A 22,251-nucleotide genomic window follows, 5' to 3' on the forward strand; every position below is an offset into this window, starting at 1 on the left:
TAGTGGTTCTGAGGACAGATGCTGAGCTAAGTCTGCCAGGGAACTTGCTGCATTGAGCTGCCATAGCTGGTGAAAGGGGAAGACAGTGGCAGGAAAGCAGTTCCTAACAGAGGCCGTTTGTGCCCCATGGGGCTTCCCCCCCAACAGTGGCCCATTGCCCACCTGGGAGCCTTGTGGGGGCTCTGTCCCCAGCTGGCTACAGCAGAAAACCTCAATGATAGTGGATAAGGACCAAGTTACTTCCCAGTAACTTGCGGCGCCCTTGGGCTCACGCTCCCCTCACCCGGCACCCCAGATCTCCCTGGAGTGCCGACACTTTGCCCTGGCCAGGCCGAGAACACGGCAGCGCTAGAGTCACATGCAGGCAGCAGGCTCCATCCCAGCAGGCCATGAGTGGAGAAGCATCACGCTGCATGTGAGATACAGTCACCATCAGGGGCAGAGTGGTCTCATCTCCCACCAGAGAACAGGGATGAGATTCCAGGTCCCCTGCTTGGAGCTTTGCCAGGTGAAACTAACAAGATCGATCCATTTCTGCCCTGGTTCAGAACCTCTGAGCCACAGAGAAATTGACAACAGACTTGGGAGTTTCACTCTGCTGCTGCTGGGGAAGCCAGAAGTGGGGCAGCGGTGTTTCCAACCCAACAGCCGAGCTGAGGGCAGGCTGGCGCAGAGAAGACCTCCCTCCTCCCAGAAGCCATGAGGCTGAGGGGATCTTTCCCAGGGAACCCAAGGATGCAAAAGATAGCAAGCAGCCCCCACTCCTAACAGGAGCAGGGCTGAGACAATGGCCTCCCTGCCAGACAGTCTGCTGTGGCACTGCAAACCTGAGCACAGCATCCAGAGACCACAGTGACAGGCTCTTAGAACAGCCTCCTCAGGCACCAGGCAGGAGGCCCCTGAGGGGAGGGGAGGAGAGGGACAGCCCCTTTTGATTGATGGGGCAGACACATGCCCAGCAGGGACCAACTGGAAGAAAACTCAGCCTCTTTCCAGCACCTGGGGCCACATTTAGCATCAGGGCATTGCCCCCCAGTTGCACTCTCCACCATACTACCCTGCCTCGTAGGCTTCGGCCACTGGGCTAGTGGGTGTCAGGTAAATGGTTCAACCCCAGGAGAGGAGACAAAGGCCATGGAACCATAAAATGGCAGCACCCGCGTGGGAGCCATACAGCCTTAGCGAAGGGCCAGGGTGGGCAGGGGAAATGTTTAGCAATCTGAAGGGGAGTCACAGAGACAAGCTAGAGGGGCCCTGGCCGAGGGGATCACAGCTAGGAAGAGTGCAATGAGGAGTGAAGGCCTCTCCTCCAAGCCAGAACCAAGGGGCACAGGCCACGATTACAGGGCAGTAAGCTCAGCCCAATGAGAGGAAATGCTCCTGTATATGATGGAAATCCAGGATCGGTGAACACATGGGTTGAGTCTAACACAGCAGCTGCAATTTGCTGGATCATTCTGGGGCCATTCTGCAGCTATGCAAGCAAACATAATAAGATTAATCAGACCCCAGGCTCCAGTGCATAAGACAGTCTCCAGCAGAAGAAATCCTTTACTCCATGGGTCAGTTTGTAATGTTTATTATGTTTAACCACCAGGGGAAAGAGGTCACAGTGGCATTCTACACAGCTGCAGACCGATCAGGACAGGCAGGCTGCAGCCTCCAGAGAGAAAAGCGGACCACAAGGAATTCCTTTTTCAAAGTGATACCAAATCCTCAACATCAGGGCCGGCTCCAGGCACCAGCTTATCAAGCAGGTGCTTGGGGTGGCCACTTTGGAGAGGGGCGGCACGTCCATCTGTTTGGCGGCAATTCGGCGGATGGTCCCTCACTCCTGCTCAGAGCGAAGGACCTCCCGCCGAATTGCCGCCGCAGATCGTGATCGCAGCTTTTTTTGTTTGTTTTTGTTTGGCTGCTTGGGGCGGCCAAAATCCTGGAGCCTGCCCTGCTCAACATGGAAACTATGGAAGACACCACTCAAGATCCAGCAAATTCAAGGAAACGGCAGATGTACAGAACACATGTGGATAGCAGCTTGGCCCAACCTGAAAGAAAATCAAGTTTATCTGCAAAGTTTTCTCCAACTGTCCAAGGAAGACAAACAATCCTTGTGGGACAGTGAATACTCAGAAGATTCACAAGAACATTCTGCAAGGGCCAAGTGGACAGCATGAGGCCTCCCTGGAGCCAAGACACAAGATGCTATTCCAGGACTGGATAGGTTTCTGACATTGACAGGCAAGAATCATTGATGCTGAAGCACTATGACATTGCATCATGGGATATCTTGCAGGTAACAGATGACTTCAGGGAACTCTGAAAAATGCTGAAGACGACTGTCCCACAAGCAAAGGAAAGCAGAAGACAGAAGATTCTGGAAGTAAACCACTGGCTAGGTAAGTGGTGTTGGATGGATGATTTTGGTAGAAGGGGAACCAACCTCCCTGGGAACAGGCTGGCCATAGTGGTCCGGAGATGGTTAAACTAATAGGCAAAAGGGGAGGATGTAAAAGAGGGAAGATATGAGCACTCGGCACAAAATCAGGATGTTGAGCACAAAATTAATCAAGGACCAAAGAACATGAAAAGTAGAGATTCTTGAATTGCCTGTATACCAATTCTTGAATTGCCTATAGCCTAGGTAACAAACAAGAGGAATTGGGATTGCTCATTTATGAGCATAGATTTGAGCTAGTTGGTATTACTGAAACCTGGCAGGATAATTCGCACAATTGAAATGTTAAAATCAATGGTTATAAGCTATTTAGGAAGGATTGAGTGGGCAAAAGGGGAGGGGGAGTGGCACTCTATTTTAAAATGGCATTACCTTTTTGAGTCACTGACAATTCAGAAGAAAATGATCCTGAATGCTTATGGACAGATGCTCCTGACAGATAAAGCATAAGAAGCTGGTGTCTGCTACAGACCACCAAATCACAATAGGGAACAGGATGACTGCCCCCTTAAGCGCCTATCCCTAATGTGTAGGGGGAAAAAAGATTGTGTGATCATGGGGAACTTCCATTTGAGTGGTGTATGCCAGAGGTCTCATGCTGCCAGACTGTGGCCCCACCCCAAGACCTCACCCCCACTCAGCATTCTCCCGCAAAGTGCCCCCTGCCTGCTCCTCTCTGCCCCCTCCCGAGGCAGAGAGGGAGAGTGGCAGGTGGAGGGGGTGGCATCTTGGAGGAAGAGGTGGAGCGGGGTCGGGAAGAGGTGCAGCATGGGCGAAACCACAGGGGAAGAAGCCGAGCAGGGGCAGAGGGCGCCTTGGGGGAGGGGAAGGGCCACGGCCTGGGCACCGATGCCCCCCGACACTTCTCAGGAGCTTCCGGTGGCGGTGCTCCAAAGGCAGTGGGCCAGCGCGCCTCCAAAGGGTGGTGCACTATGTTCGGCATTTCTTGTCCTGTTTGGGGAGGCTCAGCCTTCCCGAGCCTCTTATACCCACCGCCCATAATAAAGAGGAAGTGATCACAGAACTAAAAATTAATGGTAGCTTAGGTACAAGTGATCATGACTTGATCACACTTATAACGTGCAAGTAAAATAAAATCCAGAGAAGTAATATCTATATATTTGGTGTTTTAATAGGGTCAATTTCTCAAAGCTGAAAACAATAATGAGCCAAATCAGCTAGGAGGAAGAATTTAGCAAGAAAGATTGGGAATCTCTTAAGAACACCTTACTAGATGTCCCCAAAGAAGGAGTTTTAAAAATATATTGGGAACAAAAAGAATCCTGACAATGGTAATGGTCTATTGCTAGATGGAAATAGTAGAACTATCAATAATTACGTAGAAAAGGCAGATGTGTTCAATAAATATTTCTGTTCTGCATTTTGGGGAAAAACAGATAATATAAGTCTCATCATATGGTGACAACACTCTTCCCATCCCACTAGTATCTCTGGAGGATATAAAACAGAAGCTATTAAAATTAAACATTGTTTAATCAGCAGGTCCAGATAATTTGCACCAAAGAGTTTTAAAGAGCTGGCTGAGGAACTCACTAGACAGAATGTTGATTTTCATTAAGTTTTTGAGTACTGAGGAAGTTCCAGAAGACTAGAAGAAAGCTAACGTTTTGCCAGTTTTAAAAGAGCGTAAACCGGATGACTCAGGTAATTATAGGCCTGTCAATCTGACGTTGATCCCAGGCAAGATAATGGAGCAGTTGATATGAACCAGGTTAACAAAGAATTAAAGAAGGGTAATTAATTAACGCAAATGGAAAATAGATCCTGTCTAACTAACTTGATTTTTTTGGTGAGATTACAAGTTTGGCTGATAATGGTAATATTGTTGACAAAATATACTTAGACTTCTGTAAGAAGTTTGACTTAGTACAGCACGACACTTTGATTACAAAATTAGAATATAAAATTAACACAGCACACACTAAATGGATTAAAAACTGGCTAAGTGACAGGTCTCAAAATGGAATTGTAAGTATCAAGCAGGTATGTTTCCAGTGGGGTCCTGCAGGGATCGGTTCTTGGCCCTACACTAATTAACATCAGTGGTCTGACAAAAACCAAAATCACTGATAAAGTTTGCAGGTGACACAAATTGAGGGAGTGGTGAATAATGAAGAGGACAGGTCAGTGACAGAGCATGCTGGATTGTTTGGTAACAGGGCGCAAGCAAACAATGTGCATTTTAATACAGCTAAATGTAAGTGTATACATCTAAGAAGGCTGTACTTACACGAAGGAGGCAACTCTACCCTGGAAAGCAGTGACTCTGGAAAAGATCTGGCATCATGGTGGATAACCAGCTGAACATGAGATCCCAGTGTGATGCTCTGGCCAAAAGGACTAATGTGATTCTGGGATGAGTAAACAGGGGAATCTCAAGTAGAGGTTTTACGTCTCCATTTGGCACTGCAGTGTGTGTCCAGTCCTGGAGCCCAAAATTCAAGAAGGATGTTGATAAATTGGAGATGGTTCAGAGAAGAACCATGAGAATGATTACAGGATTAGAAAATATGCCTAATAGTGAGAGACTCAAGCAGCTCAGCCTATTTAGCTAAACAAAGAGAAGGTTATGGGGTGACTTGATTACAGTCTATGAATACCTACCATGGGAACAAATATTTAATAGTGGACTTTTCAATCTAGCAGGGAAAGTTATAACACAGTCCAATGGTTGGGAGTTGAAGCTAGACATATTCAGACTGGAAATACAGCATACTTTTTTAACTACGAGAGTAATTAACCATTGGAACAATTCACCCAAGTTAATGGTGGATTGATTCTAATTGGGACAGGATCGGGTGCTAGCCACTCTAGAGGCCTACTCTACCGGCAAGCTGCCCTGTGGTATTTGGTCACCCTAGATGTGTGCGCACACACTCCCAGCCCAGTCCCTCTAGTTTAGGATTGGGTTATTTACTGTAACGTGTTTACATGTTTCCATTAATTCCATGGAAGGCCACTGCACTGAGACCATGAAATGCTAGGAACTGCCCAAGGTAAGGTTGCACATGACCCCTTAACTCTGCCCCCCCTTTTCCCCCCCCCACACACAATTATGATACAGCCTGTGACTATACCATTGCACAGTATCTCTCAGGTCATACAACAGAATAGCAGATCATTTTATTCTCCTTAAACACATAAATGGAGCTGCTTGTCACGTCCTTCATCAGCAGAAGGATCCAGTTTATCTTTATTGACACAGGTTTTTTTTCTATGGCAAGTTCTCTTCTCTCTACGGATTGCATTTTAATAATTCAGGCAGCAACTCTGGACTATAAAGCTACTGTTCAACTCACAGCACAGCTTTCATGAATTGCAAGTCTGGGGTGAGGCAGTTAACTTAGCTGGAGATGGGAGTCTTGGAATTCAATTAGCTTGGATCAGGCCCTTTTGAGGAGCTAAGCAAACAAACAAATCTGCTGTACAAGCTTGGTTGACCTGTGGTTTCCCAACACTTAGTGCCATGGGCACAGGGGTATAAACCCCCTTCTCTTCAGCAGGCCTTGTTAGAATCATAGAATCATAGACTTTAAGGTCAGAAGGGACCATTATGATCATCTAGTCTGACCTCCTGCACAACGCAGGCCACAGAATCTCACCCACCCACTCCTGTATCAAACCTGTGTCTGAGCCATTGAAGTCCTCAAATCATGTGTTGGTAGGAAGAAGTTAGAAGGGAACATCTCTCTTGCACTGCTTCTCTGGTTCAACCCCAGGCAGTTTGCTCCAGAGCCCAGAAGACTAGGAAGGCTATAGCACCATTCATTCGCCTGCTCAGATGCCCCATTCTTGCTCACCCCCATGCCCTCACACACACAAACTCCCCACCCCTTGGCATAGCCTCCAATTGAAGCAGTTCAGTCCCAAAGGCAAAGTTTTCTGGAGGTGGCAGGTTTGAATGAAGACCATTTTGCAGCTCCAGGGGGCCCGGCCGCTGGTTGTGCTCGGTCTCTCAGCCCAGCCCAGCCCAGCCCCTCCTCCTCTTTTATCTCTGGTAAAAATCTTTCCCTCCCTCCATCCCATTGCTTGTAGAGCGGGGGTGCTGAGAGCCATTGAACCAAACTAACCCTGTCTATGATGGAAACCACTTCAAGCCGGTGGTATGGCATCACCCCCAGTTCCAACACCTATGGTTGGCAGCTGTAGGAGCCTCCTGCAGAGCCAGAGCCAGGCCTCTCCCCTGGCTCCCATGCAGAGCCAGAGACCTTCTCTTCTCTCTCTTACAGACCAGGGAAGAGGAACTGCTGTGGGACTGGAGATCCTTCTTCCCCACCACATCTCATGGAGAGCAGCTGGGTATGAGTAGAGAAATGCCCCAAGACGGGGTGCAGCTGGGGGTGGTGGAGCAGGAGCAGGCAGCACGTGGGGCAGAAGGGAAAGCACAGGCAGCTGGAGGGTCAACTTGGGCAGTAACAGATTATCCAATGGGCCCATGGCCCCAGAAAAATGGGTGCCCCAGCAGAAATCCACTGTGGGGCAGCGGAAGCCTGGAGCCCTGGCCAAAGCCGTGTGACAGCCAGAGGAGACCCCAGCACACCAACCCTGGTCCCCGACAGAAGTGCCAGGCGGGGGAAGCCCCAACACCTGGCAGAAGCCACAGCGCCCCAACCCTGGCTGCCACCCTGGGACTGGAGGTGCTCTTGCTCAGCACTATGGTCCCGTTGCCGTGGTGGGAGGACGGAAGCTTTTCCAGTCTTGGGGGGGGGGGGGGGGGGGGGGGGGGGGGGGGTGCCAGAAAGGAGCAAATGGGGGGCAGGGCTGCAGTGCAGGGATGGAATGAGTAGGACTGTGGGTGAAATGGGGGCAGGGCCGCAGGGAAAAGGGGTAAAACTAGGTCGGGCCATAGGTGCAACAGGGCAGGGCCGTGGGGGAAGAGGCAGAAGGGGGCGGAGTGGTGAGTGGGGCCACAGGAGGAAGGGGTGAACAGGGCCACGGTTCCAGTGCTGAAGCCCCCACAGTTGCTCTGGCCCAGGGCCCTAGGAGACCTTAATCCACCTCTGAGAGTGGGGAATGGAGATGAGCTGCTGTGGAAGAGAGAGGGGCAGCTGTATGGCAAGGACATGAACACAGGACCATGCAGCCAGCCTGCACTGAAGCATTCCCCTTTACACCAGGGGCTGGGGCCAGGGAGCAGCTCTTGCTCTCCACAGCTCAGGGCCGGCTCCAAGCACCAGCTTGCCAAGCAGGTGCTTGGAGCGGCCACTCTGGAGAGGGGCGGCACGTCTGGCTATTCGGCGCAATTCGGCGGACGGTCCCTCACTCCCACTTGGAGCGAAGGACCTTTTGCCGAATTGCCGCCGCAGATCGCGACTCCCCACCCCCACCCCCTGCTTGGGGCGGCAAAAACCCTGGAGCTGGCCCTGCCACAGCTCCAGGAAGGGGCCAGTTGCCTGCTGTGGCATGGTGATTCATAGTGGGATGGGCTCTAATGGTTTCAGCAGTCTCTTGTTATCAGTCACGAGGGCATTAATATTGGACTCCCGAGCGTGGAGGTGGGGAGCAGGTACCAGCTGGTTCTAGGCAATCCATCTCATTCACCCCACAGCATGCAGGGTGGATTTTGTGGGCAGAGCAGCAGCTGTATTTCAGGTTCTCCCATTCGTGCTGTGTAGCACACGCCGGGTCAAGCCCCAGGAATGCTGTGACCCTGGCTCCTAGCACAGACTGGACTGTTGCTGAGCACAGAGACCTGCCACCTCTCTCTCCTGGCCACCTCCCAGGGAAGGGGCTCAGCTCTGGCTGTGCGGAGAATGGCCTCAGTCTGCATCTGGAAGCCTTTTGGGAGTAGACAGGCGAGTGGTGGGGAGACCTGAGGCAGGCAGCCCTGGACCACTGGAGTGTTGGCTAGTTTTCTGGTTCAGTGATATTTAGATCATGCACTGCCACCAGCGATTGTTGCTTGGATTCCTTAATCAGCACTCACAGCTGGGAGGCAGACAGCGCAGGAGGGCGTGTGCCAGACAATGGCAGGTGCCTACCCTTGTAAGGAGCAGGTGAAGGGGTAGGTATGGTGATGGAAGTGCAGCATGGAGCAGGCTGGAGTCAGCAGGGGCTGAGTCATGATTCACAGATGGAGGGGATCCAGCCAGCAATGCGAAGGGCTCTGCCTCTGACCGACAGAGCAAGGGAGTGGGTTAGAGCATGGCCCCGCATTCCTCAGCCTGGAATCACCCACCATGCTCATGGTGGCCTTTTAAATGCAGCTTCTAGCCCTTGTGGGCCAGATTTCAAAACAGTTCAGCCTCCTGCAGCTCCACTGAGGATAATGAAGGGTGGAATCCCTGTTGGTCTCACTGTGGAAGGGAAGGATTCCACGGGGGCTGCTGGATTCTGAACATTTCTGAAAGTCTGGTCTGGTGATTGCCAGTTTGGACAATACAGTTATGGCTACTTCAGTATAAACATCTTGGGTAGCTCAAAAGCAGAAGATGAGGGAACAGCACAAAGTAATGTAATTAATCTCAAGGCCAGTGATACAGGGACCCATGCTGAGCAGATCACTCATTTCAACTACAGAAAAGCAAAACTGATACACTAGAGACACCTAGAACCCAGGACCTTGCTGCACTGGAGCTCTAGAACCCAGAGCCTATGTATTTTCCAGCCTGCCACACTACAGTGCTCTAGAACCCAGGGCCTTGAGGTGGATTCTCCACCCTGCCGCACTACAGTGCTCTAGAACCCAGTGCTTTGCCACATGATTTGGGCCCAGCTTTCACAAGCACTTGGGGCCTTGGATATAACTGGCACTGGCACGAGAGTGATTGCAGGTTGCTGGGATGTGATGACATCCTCTCCCCAAATGGAACCCACCTTCCCCCCCCCCCCATACCTGCACACTCAGCCGCTGGGCCCTTGCCACAGGATGCTGCATTCCAGGAGTTTGATCAAGTTATCAGCTGCCTACTGCACTTAAGGAGAGCTGAAGGACTGGAACATGGCTGGTCATTAGCACAATAGGCAGTTAATAGGAGCCCTGAGGCAGGGTGTGCTGGAAAGGAGCGAGCCCAGGAGAACCTGCTGAGGAGGATGGGCCAGGGGGTAGTCTTTAACCTGTCTTGGCTGGTTGTTTCTAGACAAGGGTGCAATTAGAGCCCCCCTCCCATATGCACAGGTCCCAGCCCAAGGGCCCTATAATCATTGCAGACACACACTGTACTAGGAGCTGGAAAGCAACCCCCTCTCCAGCCCATAACAGGACTTGGGGAAGGGAGTACAGCTTTGGGCAATGGACTGTACTTCCCCCCTCCTCCCCCCGGTGCTGCCCCTAATACTCCGGCAGCGGCTGTGCCCACACATTCCTGAGGTGTGATATGGGCGAGCTCACTGGCAGCAAGCGGGGAGAAGCAGACGCTCTGATGGCAGCAGCAGCTCCTGCCTGTGGCTCTGGCAGCCAGCCGCACAGACACGGGCTGCTGCTGGCTGTGCTTCCCAGTGGTGTTTACACTTTCACACAGGGGTGGTGGCCAATTAGCTCTGCAAAATGCGGCAACAATGTAAGGGAATCTCAGTGCAGGGCACAGCCACTGCCTGTGCATCCAGCACTGCGTCCTCTCCCTGCACAATCCCCGAGGGAGGGGAAAGGAGGCTGGTCCCAGTTCTCTCTGAAACTGCCTGTCTCAAGAATCTCATCCTCACCCCAGATCTCAACAGCCACAGAACCTTTCCAAGTCCCGCCAGGGCATGTATTTGCTGAGAGCAGAGTCCATTCAGGAAGGGGTTGCGCATCCCTGAAATGAGAGGGATTTGCAGGGAATGCTGGTAGCAAGAGCATGCGATGCAGAATCCTGCTCATCAGCACTCTGTGGCACATGGAGCCGAGGGATGGATGGTGCCAGCTCAGGAGTCAGCACTATTCCAAGCACGTCACCAGGGCAGAGCCTAAAGCAGAGGCATTCACAGTGAGCCCTGGACCAGCTGGACAGTGTGAGGAGAGCCCCCTGCTAGACTCAGGCAGGAGCATTCCAGATCGAGCTACATAAATACAAACCAAAGCATCCAGAGCATTGAGGCAGAGAGAGGGATGGGGTTGGGGGAGATCCAGCCAGGCTTGGGTCTGTAAGGAAAAGGTGCATGGTCCAGCCACTCCCATGGCTCTGCTCTCCCACTGCAATTATTGAGCAGCACTTGTATCCAGGGGGAAGGACAGGGCTGCAAGTATCTATGGGGAAGGAGCGCAAGCAGCAGAACGGGGTGCAGCTGTCCCTAGTATCTGTACAGAGGGGGGATCCCAGGACAGGCAGTGGGGCACACAGGGCTCTCCTGCCATGTCCTGATCTCTGCATTTGATGGGCCACATGTGACCAGCTAGCTTTGCGCCCTGCTGGAGAGACTGTGCTGCAGTCTCTGTGGGGACAAGTCTGTGCAGGAATCACTGCCCACCTCGTGGGCCAGCAGCATGAACGTATAGTAGACCATGAGCAGTGAGACGCCTACCAAACATGGCACCTTGGACCAGGCTTCCAGATGCTCTGCACAGATAGACATCTAAACTAGCAGTGTCATTTTCACGTGGGGTGCAGAGCTCTTTTGAAAGACCGGACCACACGCTCCGGATCATAGCTCAAGAACATGGAACGGTTATTCTCATTTATCAGCGGATCACGAGATTGGACTGAGAAGCCCTTGTCCCACACCGATTTAGACCAGTAGAAACCTATTGAAACCCACAGTTCCATCTGATTTACCCCAGCATACGTACGAGGAGAATCATGCCCACCCCTCTGCGTTACTTGCACAGTAACGGTCGTACAAACACTGTGCACAACAAAAGGAGTTTTTACACAGTAAGACAATAGGGTGCCCCTGCTGTCTGCAGTATTTCTGATTTCTTGCTTGGGCTGTTAAAAGTCTCTGATAACATGCAGCCAGCTGGTGAGGTGGCACTGCTCGGAGAGCCTGCAGGTCTCCTCTCATGAGTTTGTGGCTTTTATACGCTTGCCTTTTCCATTGATGTTTCTCAGCGTGGTGGTATGACACAGCTCTGGGGTGTGAGAGCTAGAACAGCCTCTGGGCAACAGGACGGGGTCTGAGCCCCTTTGAAGGCTGTGGGATCTCTGCATGGTGACGCCATAGCTCCTTCTGGGCCAATCGCTGACGTGCTTGTTGCCAATGAAGCAGATGGTTTGGTTTGATATTCTCTGGTGTCTGGGGCCATCCTGCCCCAGTGAGGGCCTCAGAGTCGGGTCCTAGGGCTGCTCTTTGCTTTACAGGGATCTGTGCGTGTTCAGTGACATTGTCATGTAGAACTCTAGCAGCCAATGTCTTTCAAAGGAAAAATGGAAAATAAGGATTGTTTATTTTTCCCTTGAGAGCTACAAGAAAATATTAATGAGAAACCCTAGAAATGAGAACTGGAAACCCTTGGAGCCCTCACCCTCTCCTCTGCCCAGGGCATGTTTCCTAGTGATTTGTCACAGCTAAATCCTTTAGAAGTCCCATGAAAAGGGGCAGGAGTCCCATTACCTGGAAACTGTCTCCTGCAGGCTCATTCAATAGGGCATGAATCTTAGAAAGTCTGTTGATCTGGCACCAAACAGCCAAGTCTCCTACTGGCTCCCAGGCAAATGGGAGGAGAAGCAATTTTAGAACCAAAAAAAAAAAAACCCCCTGGCCATGGAGAGTCATTCCCAGTGAATCCCAGCCCCTGGAGATGGATGCAGCTGGTTCCAATAATGAAAGTCACCATCTAGCAGGTGTGGCGAAATCAGGTTAACCTGAAGGACAGTTCTCTCCAGCAGCTCTGAGTGGTGTCTTGGACCATTCGATCCTCTGCATGGAGCAGTCCTGGTCAGAGCCCAGCATGGAGCACTACAGTGTGACTGGGAGTACTGCAAACAGTATGCAAAGCTGCCAAGTTTAGGAGAGGTGACGAGCAGAGTCCACAAGGGACAGCTCTATGCAAATATTCATTACTGCACTTAGAGAGACAACGTGGGTGAGGGAATATCTGGACTAACTTCTGTTGGGGAGAGAGACAAGCTTCTGAGCAACACAGAGCTCTTCTTCAGATTGTCTTCTTTACTGTGCTTGGTGTTCAGCTACTTTGCTGAAATACCAGAGAATGGACAAGTTCCTAAGGCCAGATTAATGCCAAAAGATGGGTGACAGATCACCACAGTTTGGGTGCCATGAGCACAGCTCCATTAGCAGCTGAATGTGCAAATACCCTTTTATATGAATAGACAGGGGCCTGACATCTCAGCTGCTAGCAGCTTCCACCCATCTATCTCAGAACTTGGCAAGGCAGTAGTATACAGATTTACAGACTCTGTTACCAGAAGGGCTACCACTGCCATTTCTTTAACAAGAAACTTCAGCTTAGAAAGTGATGGCTTAATCAGAGAGTTGGGAAGAACTTCGAACTGTCAGGAGTCTGTGTCATGGAGTGGCCCTACGGTGAAGTCGGAAAGAGTGCTCTTTCCTGTGAAAGGAACTCTCTCCAGGGGTATGGCTGGCCTAGGGGAGACGGAAATGAGTCCATGGTGCATGGGAATTCCACAACATTATTGTTTCTGGAGATGATCAGGTTTTTAGTTTGCACCCAGCTTTTACCCTCAAAAACCAGCATAAGGGACAAGAAGGACTTGACATGCATACATGAAAACACATGGAGAGCAGGAGCAACAGCAAATTCCATTTCAAGAGTTAAGGCCCAAGCCAGTCAATAAGAGTTTTGTCACAGACAACAAAGGGAACGGGTCCATCCCATGAATGTTCAGCAAGCCGACAGCTGGTACGAGAGACCAAAGCATTCATGGTGTCAAGTCCTGACCCCTGGGTATATACTCGGACAGCTAGCTCAAGCCACTACCCATGCTATCATGACATTGCTATTTTTTGGCACCAGTTCAAGGAGCACTAGCAAGTATACATCTACCTGAGCAGGGAATCACACCTCCCAGTGGCTGTGTAGATGTATGCAGAGTGGCACCACTGTCATTTCAAACCAATTCCATTAAGCTGGTGCCCAGCCTCATCAGCCAGGGCGCTCTCAATTTAGTTTAAACCTGGCTTCTAGGGGCTTCTTAGCAAGTTAAGCTAAATGGATAAGCCCAGTTTAAATGGAATTAATAATGTCCACACAGGGCATGGCATCAGTTTAATTAACTGGTTTGGAAAGGAACCTCATCAGCAGAGTGAAAGGGTGTTGGCTAGAGAAGGATCCATCATGCTGAAAGGGGACACTGCCCAAAAAGAGGAGCAAGGGGAGGATGGGGAGGCATTGACACCTGGGTGGGCAGCAGCCAGAGTTCACTCCTCTCCCTGGTGAGTATTACTGTCCAGTCTCTCACTTTGGTCTCTGCTTCTGCTACACAGCAAGGCCACGTGCAGTTGGGTTGTGCCCATCTGCTGGTCACGCTGGAGAAGCGAGGAGGATTTCAGGAAACATAGCTCAGAAGTTTACAGGGTGGCTGAGGATTGCTGAACAGTCACAGCTGCGACGCCTCTTATTGAACTGGACAGATGCTGACTTTCTGCTCCAAGACCCAGCTGTTGCCTCCTCTCCTCAAGCAAGTCTTTGGCCATTTGTAATATTTTGCAAATCCCTGCAAAGAGGACTCGGAGGGCCCAGAAGTGATGCTGTGCAGTGAGCAGTTCATAGAGTGACAGACTTGCCACAAGCACAAGACACAGTAGTAACAGAATAATGCAGCCAGCAAGAACACCACCATGCCACAACAAATGCCACTGTGCTACTGCCAGAGGCCACCGCTGCACTGCCTGGGATCCCACTGAGCTTCCAGAGTTCAGGCCACTTCAATAAGAATAGTCTCCTTTGTGTATTCAGTCACCCTTCTGTCATGAAAAGCAGCTGCTCAATACACACTAGCCAACCTGATCTCAGACAAGGAGTGAGCTGGCGTGGCTGGTTTTATACACAGGTCCCAGTGCCCCTCACCCTGAGGGGCCATGTTGCTGATAGAGCTACATTTTGTGCCTCAGCCTCCCCATCCCTTGTTACAGGAGCCCAGGTGCAAGGCGCTGTATGAACACAGAACAGAAAGGTGTCTCTGTTTGGTTCCTCTCCCTTGTTACCTTCATCTCAAACTACACTGTGTGCCCTTCAGGACAAACAGTGCCCGTATCTCCTTACATGTTTGTGCAGCACCAGGCACCCATGGGGCCCCAATCCTAACCGGGGCTTCTGGGGATTCCTAAAATATTAATAAATAATTGATAATGGAGTGGAGGCAGAAGTTGAAGCGAGCGCCCAGAGCTCTTTGAAACATGGGATGGGGAGAAGCAGCAGCCATCTCTCCTGCTCCCCCTCCCAGCAGGAGAGACAGGGCAGAAGGGAGCAGAGAGATGGTTCTGCATTCCAACACAGGGACGGTCATGTTGGAATAGAGCCCATCCCAGTGAGGGTGAGTCATGTCCACCTTTGGCCTCTTGCCAATTTGGGTCTTCCTGGGGAGCAACTGAGATGTGCAGAGGATCACCAGAAAGCGAGCCCTACACCCCAGTGTCATTGTGACTCCCTCACAACCTCACTAGGACTCTGTTGGTTTGTGGACTCCCAGATCAGGGCACGGAAATTAGCAACGGACCAACTGGTTCTAGTTTTGCTGGCCAAAACGATTTAGAGAAGGAACCAATCATCATCTCAAGATTTGTTCAGATGGATCAGTTCTTCCATCAAAAGCATTGCCATAGTAGTGAGAATTGGTTCCTTTCTCAAGCCCTTGTCTCAGAGGAGCTCTCTCCACTCCTGTGTGTACGTAGGAGGCGGGGGACCAGGGACAGTTATCTTTGCAATGGGTGCAATTCTTTAAGCAGGAGACGTGAAAGCCACTGAACTAAGATGGCCCTGGACAGAGAGGTGGGTTCCATGGGGAAGGGAGAAGCAGTATTGCTTTAGAGAAGGGGGCTGTCTGAAGAAGAGAGGAGACTGTAGCTGGTGACCAGGAATTGCTCAGAGATGCAGAAAGAGCCCTGGCCAATGGTGGAGCTAAGGGCTGTCTGCCTTCATCTTTGTGAAGAGTGATAAAATGAGACCAGAGACACGTTCCACTTGGGCCAGTTTGGCACATGGGCACCAGGGCTGAGGGACAAGGAGGGAGTTGCCTTTCCCATGCATTCTGTGTCTAGACAGCAGCCCAGCATTCTCTCTCCTCACACCTTCTGACTGGAAGGAGACTGGAAAGGCACAAGGGCCTGGCAGGGACTCAGTAGTCATCGCTGGCAATTGCAGTTCCCCAGCTTGTTTCAGTTCTTCCTCCGGCTCATTGCAGACATGCCCTCCACACATTCCCCAGCACATGTCCAGCACAGCCTCTGAGTCAGTAACAAAGGTTAGTCCCAAACCTGAGGATAGTCAGAGTGGAAGCAAAGTTTCAGTCCTGCTTTTGCAGCGCCAGCACTTCCCCTCACTGTCTGAGTACGTGGCTGGGAGACACTGTGTACCCTGATCTCTGTTGTTGTTTTCAATCCAGTGTGTCTCATTGATCCTAATGCCTTTTGCCAGATAGCTGAGTTGTCTGTTTCAGCAATACTGGTTTGCAGCTTGCTCTGCCTGCCGTTTAGTAGACAGCTTCCCTGTTCTGTTGCACTTGTTATTCTCAGAGTCTAATAATGCAAAAAAGCAACCACAGCTGCATTTCCTCTTGGCTAGGCTTCCTGCAACAGAATGGCTCCCTGAGGGGGAATGGGCCTATCTGAAACTATCAGAGCGGTTTTAATTTTGTTTCAAGAGATTCACAAAAGGTTGCACTTCACTTTCCTCCTCCTTTCTCATGCCTGTGGTGGAATTAGTTCACCAGGGCTGCCACAACTTCCCCAGCCAACTTCCCCCATGTGACATGGGACTGAAACAAGGTTTGTAGCATATGTTAAACCTTAATGATAGCTGTGAAGTCAGTAGTTGCTTTAGCACAAGTATGTGGATGTGCCTCTACCCAAGCCTAAGTAGTATTTACAAAAGGCACAATGTGCATCCTAATGCGACTGCAACTGAGGACAAGGAGCTCGCAGTCTGGCAAGGAGGGGCTAAGAAATGACTATGGGGCTGAGGGACTACACTTAGCACCCCCACCCCCGTGAGAGCTGCCGCACAGCCTCACTATGGTACAAATGTGTCCTATTGAAGAAAAATAGCTATTGCAAGGATCTCGCCATCATTTGCATAGGACAGTTACAGTGCATCAGGTCCAAGCACACAGATAGACCATGGGCTGAGCCAGCAGATGGTGGCAAACCCATCTGCCCAGCTAATCAGAGTATTACTGAGCATGCCACTACAGATTTCCTTAGGTGGGGCTCAAGGGCTTATATTAACAATGTACGCAACCTCCCAGTGAGACAAATCATTATTATTATCTTCGTTTCAGAGGTGGAGAAATTAAAAGACAGAGAGGCTGCTGACTAGACCAAGGTCACTCAATACACCTCTGGCACAGCCAATGGAGCCCATAGCTCCTGACTCCCAGGGCTGCGCTCCAACCACTACTCCCACCCAGAAGCACTAATACCCATTTGGGTATCCTGTGAGGGGATGGTCTCGTTCACTGGGTGTTAGCTGGAAACACACGGCACTCACCAAAGACAGGGAAATCTCCTCCCATCACAGTGCTTCTGCTCAGCATGAAGTGCTCCTAGGGGAAGCCTGGGAATTCACATGAAGGTCAGATACTTGGTGAATCCACCCATCTCTAGATCAACAGACCTTAGGGCACACAACTAGGAGAGGGTAGGAGGAAGTGCATGGGGGAGAACATTTTCTACTGTGCTGAGAAAGGAATGATGGCCCAGTGGTTGGGGAACTAGCCTAGGACTTGGGAGATCTCATTTCAAGTCCCTGCTCTGCCACAGACTGCCTGACACCCCTTGGGCCAGTCACTTAGCCTCTTTGACCATCAGTCCCCCATCTGTACAATGGGGATAACAGCACTCAGAGCTACTAAAGATTGTGAGGTGCTACAGTAATAGGTGATATACAAGTACCTTCAGTAGATGAGGTCCGCAGCAGACCAGGGCCTGGAGCTTTAGTGTTCAGTGGGTTTCCCCATGTAGCTAGTGTACACGATTTTCAAATAAATAAAAAGGTTTTGCTCCTGAACTAATCCTCTCTCTCTCTCTCTTACTGGTGGGGTTCTTGTAGGCACAGAATCATCCTCTCCCCAACCTCACACACTCCCAGCCCAAAGACACCAAAATCTGCACAGCACATCAGCTGTCCAAGGGCACACAGACAAAGTTACTATGGTGAAGTACCAAGACTTTTCCCAGAGTCTAACAGTTTTGCTCCCTGGGCAACAGAACCCTTTGTGGAACCCCACCTCCTGTCTCATTACAATGGTCAAGGAGCTGTGGGATACAATGTAGCTAATTCCCAAGGGGAGGAGACAGGTGGGGAATTTTATACTTGCAGCACCTTACCTCTCCCTTCTGAGGGGATACCACATTCCTCAGTAACACTGCCAGAAGGGCCCTACTGGTGAGAGAGCTGTGCCAGGGACACATTCAGAGGTTGAGGGGTGCATGGGAGGGGGGTTTTAGGACAATCAATGGCGAAGACATTTTCCTGAGCCCATGTCATAGACTGGTGAACAGCATGACACTACAGAATGTCTTCCTGCAGGGGCAGTATTTCTTAGCCAATGCTTTTCTGAATTCATAGTGGGAGTAGACAGTGCTCCAGGTTGGTGCTCACAGATTTTTTTGGTTTTATGTTTTTCAGCCAGCATCGCCCTTGCTGATATCTCAGCAAAGGGCCAGAGAACAAAGGAAACACTGACACTTCTTACCGTTCTTCCTGAGGGAAGCTTGCCATGTCATTTTCCATGTTGTACTCTGCCTGGGGGCTACACAGAGAACTTCAACCCACCACTCTCAACCGATACCACGTGCATTTTTATGAGCACTTGGGATTCAGTCAAAAGTGTGTCCATGCACATGGACACCCAGTCAATTCACTGAACACAATCAGGCTTAAAACACTGAGGGTTATTAGCCATTGGGACACTTTAAAAACAAAACGAAAAACTCAGCCCTTGGTAAAGACCTGCTCTAGGAATTATTTTGGGGATGTTCTGTGGCCTTTGCTATATAGGAGGTCAGACTAGATGATCACAGTGATCTCAGTGGCATTTAGCATGGCCTTTTTAACAAACAATCAAGAATGACATGGTGCCAGCCATACCCAGGTGGCTTCTCTTTGGGACTTCATGATGCCGAAGGCCTGACAGCCCCATGCTCATGAGAACATAAGAATGGCTATACTGGGTCAGACCAAGGGTCCATCCAGCCCAGTATCCTGCTGTCTGACAGTGGGCAATGCCAGGTGCCCCCGAGTGAGTGAACCTAACAAGCAATGATCAAGTGATCTCTCTCCTGCCATCCATCTTCACCCTCTGACAAACAGAGGCTAGGGACACCATTCCTTACCCACCCTGGCTAATAACCATTAACTGACAACCTCCATGAATTTATCTAGTTCTCTTTTAAACCCTGTTATAGTCCTAGCCTTCACAACCTCCTCAGGCAAGGAGTTCCACAGGTTGACTGTGTGCTGTGTGAAGAAGACCTTCCTTTTATTTGTTTTAAACCATTTGGTGGCCCCTAGTTCTTATATTATGGGAACAAGTAAATAACTTTTCCTTATATCATAATCACCAAGACCACCACCACCTAGAATGCATGGAGAGTGCCTGTCTCTGGGGCTTTTGAATGGGTGTGATCACATGACACCCTGCTTCCAGTAACAGTCTTCTCCTCTAGCGTGGGGTGGGGAAGAGGATAGAAATTCTCCTGCTGTGAAGGGCTAGCAGAGCTTCTCCCGTAGCTCAACAGGAGAGCTGCTCCTACTTTGGGATCCAAGCACCTCCAGTTCATGCCCTAACCAGGATGTTTCCTGGTTCCAGTTTCTCATCCTTCCCACATGCTGCAATACTTCATCCAGCCTTTGGTTCCAGGCTATTTTACCCCAGTAAGCATTTTCAGTTTTACTTCCTGCGCCACGAAATCAGGCAATGAGGAAGTGTAAGGAGAGCAGTCCAGCACCCCTCCATCATTAGCACCTGCAATGCACACTGAGGAAAAGCTCATTCAAGACCTAACTGGTGAAATACATGGCCACAGTTGCAGAGATAGTCTGAGAATCCTGCCTGCACTGAACATGGCATTTCTAGATGCATGGGGGAGGGGAGGAGGAGAAAGGGGGAAGGAGGAAATGGATGAATGGTCCTCTCATTAGCATGTGAGTACACACAATGCTCTTCTACTTCACATCTCTAATTCACCTCATGCTCTAATTCCACCACAAGTTGCTGGGATAGATGCAGGAATTACTGGGAGAAATCTCCAGCCTCTGTTAAGTAGGAGGTTAGAGTAGATAATAAGAGTCCTTTCTGGTTTTGAAATCTGCGAAACCTTTGTCTTAGCACTGCTGGTCCCTCACCGCCCACCTCTGAATTATTTCCTGCTTCTGATGAGTCTCAGTACGTGTACAGCACCACATAGATGCGTATATAATACTTTAAAGACAAATATAAAGAGAGGGTGTCACTGACATGACATCAGTGATCTCATGGTCATTTCAGGCCCCAAGCCCCAAGCCTGGCTATTGAGGTTCAGCCAGCATTTCATTTTGCAGCAATACAGTTACGAAAATCAATGTATTACCTTTACAAATCCTTATCAAAATTATTTTTGCTTTGTGGTACTTCATTAAAGGTTGTTTTGGCATGCATCGCTCTGCCTATTGTTGTTATACATAATGGGTAAACACCCTTTGTCTCAAGGGTTATGGGGCTACAGAGCCGCTCCATGCTTTCTGCGTAATAAACAATCTGTATACAGAGTGCCAGGGGGATTTGAGAGATACTTGAACAATAAGACATACAAATATGAACAGGTTTCTCTGGGAGGAACTGGTGGAATTGGTCTGTCTTCTCCAAACCCTGCTGCAGCCTTCTGCTATCTTCCGAGCACTTTAAACCCAGCTAATTGCAGCACTGTATGTCCTAGCTTAATGGGAGAGGCAGATGGACTAACAGAGATACAAATGGAAAGCTGGCTAGGAAGGTAAACAGGCAGAGATGGGAAGACAGGCAGCAAGCCTAATAATGTTAAATAAATCTCTCCAAATTGCTACTGGAACTAAAAGCCAATCTCAGCCTCAACTCTAGCACTGAAGCCCTGCCTCGAAATGCAGCATGCCACAGCCCTGGCAGGACTGCAGTCACCTTTGGCACTTGGCTACCCTTAGCTGCAAGAACACAAGCCTGCTGAGATGGTGACACGGCCAATCTGGGGTGCAGTGACTGAGGCCCTGGCTCCCTACTCTGCACCCTAACCCCCCTCCCCCAGCATAGTCACCCAGTGGGAGCCATGGAGAGACACATCATGGGAAGACTCCCGATCCTCGCGGCAGGAGGGGCAGGGGTGCCAGCCTCTCTGGAAAATTCCAGGGATGAGGAGGTGTGGAGCCACCCATACCTGTTTGCTGAAAAGGTGGCAAAGGGACAGCCTAGGGAGGGGGTGACCTTGATACCAGCTGCCCCAGGCTGGAGGACCCCGTTGGAAGGGCTCGGGGGAACACCCGGGTGGCCCCTCCTGCTCCTCAGCCCAGAACCGCACGGCCAGCTCCGCTAACTCCATCCCTCCGAGGCAGGGGCTCTGCCCCTCCCTTTCTCACCGCGCCCAGCTGCGCCCTGCTGCGTCGCAGGCTGCAGAGCCGCTGGCTGGATGCACCGAACCGCCGCTACACGGCTGTGCCCGGGGGACCCTCCCCCGGGACGATGGCCCGGCCAGTCAGGTCCCCGAGCACCTCCCGCGCCCCTTTCGGGACAGCGACTGCAGCCAGCACCGAGCAGGGCTGGGAGCCGGGCCAATCTACAGGACGAGGACGGGTCTCCGGAGCCGAGCCCGACACCGATCCCAAGGAGGGCTGGGCAGGCGGTGGGGATACCTATCACCCGGGGAGCCTGGCTGACCTACATAGCGGCACCGCCCGCCAGCGGCAGGCAGCGCCCAGCGACCCCCTCCCCGCTGTGCCCGGGCTCCCAGCCCCCGCGCTGAGCGCCGCAGAACAGGGAACCCTCGCCCGCACCTGGCTGCGCCCTAGGGGTGCGGCGCCCCCGGCCCAGCCCCAGCGGGCCCGAGGCTGAGCCCGGCCGAACCGAGGCAACGCAGGGTGCGGGCAGGCGAGACGCGCTACCCCAGCTGCCGGGCAGGAGGCGGCGGCGGCTCCCGGCCCCTCTTCTAGAGGACCGGATTACGGCGCTGTCCGCGGTCCGCTCCCTGGGCCGCGCACGGCGCGACCGGCCTCCGCGAAACGGCGTTTACAGACAGGAGAGCGGCTGGACCCCCCGCCCGGAGCCCGGGCTAACACCCCATGGCCCCCCACTCACCATCCTGCGAGAGGGTCCCGCTGCCCGCCGCCAGGCAGCCGAGGAGCAGCAGCAGGGTCAGCGCCGGCGGCAGCATGGTTGTTCTAGGGCTGCGGGGATCCTCCAAGGCTCAGCCCCGCGGGAAGCGAGCGAGCGGCCGGCCCGCCCGCACCCAAAACCACGAGCAACCACCGCGGCTTCTGCTATTGACTGAAGCCAGCGCGGCGGCTGCAGCAGGGGATTAAATAGAGTACGCGGAACGGACCATTAGGGCTGCGAGCGTAGGGGGACGGGAACATCTTTCCGAACGTTTTCCCCCCTCCGCCCTGTTGAAACACGCTCGCTCGGCTCCCCCCCGCGCGCACTGCCCCCCGCAGAAGACTTGGTGCGATCCACACGCTCCGGTCCCCGCGGAGCTTGCTGCTGCTCGCGGGGCGGGGG

General features: G+C 51.6%; 1 protein-coding gene across 2 annotated transcripts in view; it reads right to left on the bottom strand.

Moving 5' to 3' along the window:
• CADM3 (cell adhesion molecule 3) overlaps nucleotides 1-22,049 on the bottom strand; it is a 116,154-nt gene extending 94,105 nt beyond the window's left edge. Inside the window, exon 1 of one of the 2 annotated variants that reach the window (XM_034756327.1) lies at nucleotides 21,832-22,049. In XM_034756327.1, coding sequence (XP_034612218.1) covers nucleotides 21,832-21,907 — 76 coding nt within the window. In that variant the 5' untranslated portion in view covers nucleotides 21,908-22,049. The remainder of the gene's footprint in view (nucleotides 1-21,831) is intronic. The other variant, XM_034756329.1, reaches the window with a different exon arrangement.
• Nucleotides 22,050-22,251: the final 202 nt, after the last annotated feature.

The sequence above is a fragment of the Trachemys scripta genome, chromosome 24 (genome assembly GCF_013100865.1).
Source record: "Trachemys scripta elegans isolate TJP31775 chromosome 24, CAS_Tse_1.0, whole genome shotgun sequence".
In the NCBI taxonomy this organism is placed as follows: domain Eukaryota; kingdom Metazoa; phylum Chordata; order Testudines; family Emydidae; genus Trachemys; species Trachemys scripta.